The sequence below is a fragment of the Sardina pilchardus genome, chromosome 23 (assembly GCF_963854185.1).
Source record: "Sardina pilchardus chromosome 23, fSarPil1.1, whole genome shotgun sequence".
Classification (NCBI taxonomy): Eukaryota; Metazoa; Chordata; class Actinopteri; order Clupeiformes; family Clupeidae; genus Sardina; species Sardina pilchardus.
Window position 1 is genome coordinate 18,355,771 of NC_085016.1, and position 6,098 is coordinate 18,361,868.

The following is a 6,098-nucleotide window of genomic DNA, read 5'->3' on the forward strand; positions in this document are numbered from 1 at the left end:
CACTCACTCACGGGTAAACCACCAACTCTCTCACCATACAGTAGGAAACATTATTCTATCAAGGGAAAAGCACAGTCTGCATCCATAATATCTGCATTCCCTCTTTGGTTTGACAGAGTACAAATTGAATTGCCAAACATAAGGCTAATAGTTCTAGGAACAAATGTTTTTGTGGCACTTAATTCAGCGGTTAATATATTGTGAATTATTCATGTGCTAATCCATTGGTCCCTAGTTAAAATGCTTGTTCAATATGCTCCTTATTTTATCTTACATATTTAGTTTTTTTGATGAATGTATTAGTAAATATAGTCGTTCACATCTTGAACTTGTGGGAAATCAGCTGAAGTCGTGTTGTACAATTTATGTTGTCTCTGTGGGCTTGACTGTAATTAAGTGGTGCACAAAGCACATCAACACTTCATAATTAAGGAACCTAGTAATTTTTTGTTGCTTTTCTTTAACTGAAAACCACATACTCCGTTAATGGTCTCTAGTGTTCAACACAGACTGCCTAACCGTTAAACCTCGGAGGATGTCATGCAGGACTCAAGTACTGGTTATTGTATCTGTTTGTTTCTGATGTTTGCTCAGTCCTACTCTACTCAGTTTCTCTGGAATCACCACAACCCAACTGATTTCTCTATTTTGGTGCTCTTCCTTTTTTTAACCTCCACTTTTTCTAAATAGTTCCACAAGCTCCAAGGTCAGTGGCGGATTAATGATTTGGGAACGCAGCACAGATTTATTCTGGACTGGACATTAGCTCTTCTGCAAAAAAAAAAAAAATGTTATGGTTCAATTTGTGAGAAATGTTGTCGTCGTGGAAATTGCGTCAGTGAACATGTTTTGGGGTGCTTTGGCCTGTGGGTCTTAGCGAGAAACGTTTGCCTAATAATCAATCTACCCTCGTCCAGGGTCGCTTGACCACACCTCCTCTCTTTGCCTGTGTGTGTCCATTTCAGTTTGCTTGTTGCTCTTCTTGGCTCTACCCCCAAACTGTGATCTCTGCTGCTAGTGCGACTCCAGAGGAGGAGTGGCTCATTGAATACTCCCACCACCGTCCCTGTTAATTAAATCAGAAGCATAATGTGGCAAATCAGTTTATTAATCTCAGAGAGGCGTTTCACTCGCCTAATCTTTTTTTTTTTTTTTTCCCACAAATCCCAGCTCTGAGCTTCAATGGACTCTTGTGGACAGGAGACACAGTGGTCAATGAGCCATGTCTTTGGAGTGATTATCTCAGACCTCAGCACTGATGTTCTGTCTCTTTCCCTCTTTCTCCTCTCCCCCTCTCTCTCTCTCATTCTCTTTCTCTTTCTCTTTCTCTTTTTTTCCACTCTGCTGTAGATCATTTTGGCACACTAGGCACTGGTGAGCCAATAGTCAATGCAATCAACAGTGATTCTGCCTTGATTGGAGGTAATGGGAACTTCACTTTTGTTATTCCTATGATGGTGTTTCTTGAATATTATAATTCAAAAAGAGGGCCTGGTGAAGTTGAATAGTTATTATTAGCATGTTTCTTCATTCACCATACAGTAACTGGAAAGGATATTAGGCTAGACTTTTTTTTAATATAGTTTCAATTCCACTGTTCATCCCTATATGCATTTCCAAAGTTGTCTTTGCTCCTCAATTCGATTTCTCAACTTTTTCTTCTCTGTGGCGACATAGCGATAGAGGAATAGAAAGGGCCAGAAGTGAGAGAAGATTATGGCATCTCATCATCGGCCTGTGAATATTGCTGGAATTATTCCTGTGACTCTGTTAACCATCCAAGCAACGCATTAAAATGAGTTGCTATTTCCCATTTTGTTTTTTTGGGGGGGGGGTTTTAGAAAGAAAAGTTCTCAAAACTTATTCATGAATCGAATGGAACACACAAAGGACACCAAAACTAATTAAATGTTTAAGGAAATAATTTGCTGATTAAGGAACTTTTCACCACTATCGCCAAATACTTTGTCCTCTTAACAGCCACAGTAATGTGGCATTAAATTGAGTGGAGATGTATTTTGCCACTCCAATTAGACATTTCCCTCTACCCAGGATAATTAAATGTGTCATGCATAGCAGTCTTTGAAAGAGGAAAAATATTAGAGGAGCGACTATGACATTGGGTAAAATTAAGCTTGTGTATGTTAAGCAATTGTTGTGCCCTGTTTAAAGCATCTATTTAAAAGCTCATTATTGCACTGATAGGATTATTTAAAGATGCCTCACAGACGTCATTGAGGAGTCTGAAGGGTTGCGTTTCAAGACTTCTTTATTGCCCGTTTGATGCTCTGTCTGAAAGCCGAGCACAAATGTAGAGAAACAGGCTTAAATGAAAGGGGATAATGGCTAGTGCCTTTGCTCGGGGAGGATTTAGGAAGATATAAACAGTCTGTCGCAGTGCTTACTCTGCCATCATGGTGTGACTGGGAGTCCTCCTCACATGTGAAATTGTTTCAGTCAGTCATTGTTTGATAAGACTCAGCAACAGTCACTGAATAGTGTGAAAACACCTTTGAGGCTGCACAATACCAACCTACCATTGTGGAAAATAACTCTGGAAAATGGGAAATAACAGTTGCAAACTGGAAAATAACAGTTTCATGCACACTTTTTAGTGGTTAGAGAAATGTGGCAGGCCTGACTCAAAACAAAACAATAATTTCAGCTCTGTAAAGTTTTTATGCCCATGATGCATCCATGAAACTGGATAATGATGTCGTTCATTTGACGGCAGGTGTCATCGCCGTGGTGATATTTGTCATCTTGTCAGCGCTGGCCGTCATGGGCAGGTGTCTGTACAGACGGAAAGAGACGTTTCAGACTCCGCCGCCGAAGGGAGGCAAACCGGAGGACAGTCCCGAGTTCCCCTTCAACAACGCAGCCAACTCTCAATACGTGCTGAGTGAAAATCAGAGGGAGCACTTCATATGATGCCCCCTTCTTACCCCCCTCCCTCCCTCCCTCCCTCCTTTGTGTTGGACTAATCCAGAAAAAAAATCTGAGGACACAAGACGAAGCCTTGCAGAGAGCCTAGAGACATTAACATTCATGGAGCATTTTTGCATAAAACCTGCAGGAACTGTCAAAAGTTGGCGACGAAAATTGCGAGGACGCAGAGGCAGGTGATGAGAAAAATGTGTGAACAGATTGCCCATATAAATGATTTTCTATTTTGATTTTGTACATACATATGAGTACGGTAACTTTTTTGGCACAGTTCTGTGGCTTGAGTTTCTAAGGTATGTGTGCGTGTGTGTGGAAAATGTCAGAAATTGTAAATAGCCTTTAAAGATGTACATGTCTATAATACCTTTATAACAATTTCCCCTCCTTCCCTCTCTCCTCGACGTGCACAGTCCTCTCCTCTGCCATCTCATGCACACCGGACACATGATACACATACATATGCACATACATCATGTTAAGTGTTTTAGTGATGCTGGTAACATATTTACAATGGGAGGACTACCTGCGTATCAAGTTCATGTTTGTAAGGTGCCAGGTGTCTGAGGTGGCCATGTGGAAGGCATCAAAAATGTCAAATCTCCCATTTTTGGGAGTTGATCAAAATGACTGTCATTATGTGCCGAGATGGGTGTTTGATAACATCCCATGAAACACCTGAAATGAAACAGATGTTTTCCTTTTAACCACAATTTCACACGCCCGGTTAATGCTTGCCGCCAAAATTATTCTGTGAGCTCTCTGTGCTTCTCTTCTCCCAGCCACCAACAACCACGTCCCACAGCCCGCCCCATCACCAACGAAACAAAATAGATAACAACAAGTCTGATTGTCGCCGAGCACAGTTCGGCTTTGCAGCATGCCCACCTGCAAACAGTGCAACACCAGTACAATTTCAGTGAGCGAGAGACAGACAGACTGACAGACAGAGACAAAGAGAGAGTGCGAAAAGAAACACTTGAAACACAGACTTCACCAGGAGAGAGAAAAAAACCTCGCTCTGATTGTTACCTCGCTATCCAAATAGCAGGAGATTAAGAAGGCAGGGGAAGAGAGAGAAATGCTAATCTTCAGAAAAAAGGTACTGTTTAGCTGACAGACTGAGCATAATTCCAGAGAAATGGGCCATAATGAAGGCTTTCTAATCTGAGCGAGGACACAACGGGGAGGAAGACTCAGGCGCTGATGAATTGCAGGCTGTCATCATATTACTCAGAACATCACATCAGCACTAGTCTTCATGCCAGTTTCAAAATCTTGTCAAGAACACAAAGGCACATTACCTGTGAAGAGCCTATCTGATGTGTCTATGCTGACTGCAGCGCTTCATATCCATGTTTTGGTTCATTTAGCCAGCAGTGCTGTTCGGAGACAGTGAGTGAAACAGGAAAAGAAAGGAAAGTGCTAGATTTTTTCGGGAAAATCTCGCTGTAGCCAAGAAGCCCCATCATGCCCTTGTCATGTTATTGAGCAGAGAGACGAATAGAAATGTTCAGTAAATTGTCACCAATGATGCATTGCTCTTCATTTGTGCTCATTCTATTCCGCATGTCCCACAGCTCTGTATTGAGGACCTTGAAGTGGGCAACACAGAGGCCACTGATCACTGAGATAAACTGGGCTTTACTGACTCAATGCCTTGATTTTATATCACTTGTCTTAGCCTTGGCTTAGTTACAGTGAGCGCATTAAGAGCCTGTTTTTCCGCTCACGGTTGTATTGTACCCAAGATAATCACAAATCATTTGACATAATGTGTACTGTATTTCTGGAAAAGTGTATTATAAATATATCAAAAGAAATATGCACTTCAGTAGTTTTATATTCATGTGCTTTGGTTTAGCCTATTGGAAAATGCTGCTTCATACATTCATGAATACACACAGACTCCTGCTAGTTACAACCATCATAGAGTTCCCATTTGATAAAAAAAATCATTAATGAAGCATTTGGGAAAATTCCTGTCAACGACATTATTGTGTCTAAAATGCTGCTCAGCAATATGTCCTTATATTTGGAAACAGCTGCGGCAGAGGTGTTCTCTGGTTCTCTTCTGTGCTAGTTTTGTCATGGGTTTTAAATGCCCGCTTAGCTTGTATATTGACTAACACTGTCAAGGCGCAGATGTGGCATTACTGGGTATTTAAATACTGTTTTCAGGAATGTTGCAGATATGAAAAATCTGGAAACCATAAGCTCTGCAATGCCATATCCTTTTATAGCCAGTTTTGCTCAGGCACATTTGCATAATGCCATTCCACATAAGGACCACTAAGTAAAATTAAGTTGGCAACAACTACAGCCAATTATAATGTGAAACCACTACAAAGGACAGGCATTTACATATTGTCTGTCCAACACTACAGTATAACGCATTCAGGAGAGTTATGTGAATAGCTCCAAGTGTATTTCCATTTAATTGAATTTGAAATACTGACTTTATGCTAATTTCGCAACATTTTGATGAGGAAAACTAATGTAGGGGAAAAAGCACCTGCATTTAGTCAGGTAGACATAAAAGAATAATTACACGCTCAAATCGACAGGTTACATCATGAAGCCCAGCTCTTTCTCTTCAGTCGGTTTGTTTGGGTAGGATGTTGTGTGGTTAAGTGGAACTAGGAAAACTCCAGAAGTACATGGGGAGAATAGCCTCCATCTTTCTCTCCACCATATGATGCTTTGGTGTATGGTTTAAGACTACATCTGACTGTGGCTTTTTTTTTTATGTCAGCTGACATTGTAATGGTACAACATATTAGTATTTAATGAGATGGGTGATGTCGGTGAGTCTTGAATCTGGGTAACAGTCATTAATTCTGTACAATGTCAAGGTTTTATAGTATCACGGTTGTTTTGATTAATAATAGTGTCATGTTCAATTATATAAAAATACAATGGAGAAAATAAACATTTCTTTTATCTGTGATGCGATGTTTATGTTCCATGACTGCTATTGTAGGGACGAGGGTTGAAGATTACATATCCGTGGGCATGAGTATACCTGCCAGATTTAGTACACCTCAATGTTCACCAATATTGCATGAGGTACCCTTCTCAACCATTACCAAGGTTTTACAGTATCCATCTATGCTGCATATATCATTGTAGATACCGTCAAACAAACCTCACTC

At 40.6% G+C, this 6,098-nt stretch overlaps 1 protein-coding gene across 1 annotated transcript in view; it reads left to right on the plus strand.

Moving 5' to 3' along the window:
- cntnap3 (contactin associated protein family member 3) overlaps positions 1-5,893 on the plus strand; it is an 88,513-nt gene extending 82,620 nt beyond the window's left edge. The window contains exons 23-24 of the mRNA XM_062527987.1: positions 1,351-1,422; positions 2,735-5,893. Coding sequence (XP_062383971.1) covers positions 1,351-1,422; positions 2,735-2,931 — 269 coding nt within the window. The 3' untranslated portion in view covers positions 2,932-5,893. The remainder of the gene's footprint in view (positions 1-1,350; positions 1,423-2,734) is intronic.
- The last annotated feature ends 205 nt before the right edge of the window (positions 5,894-6,098 follow it).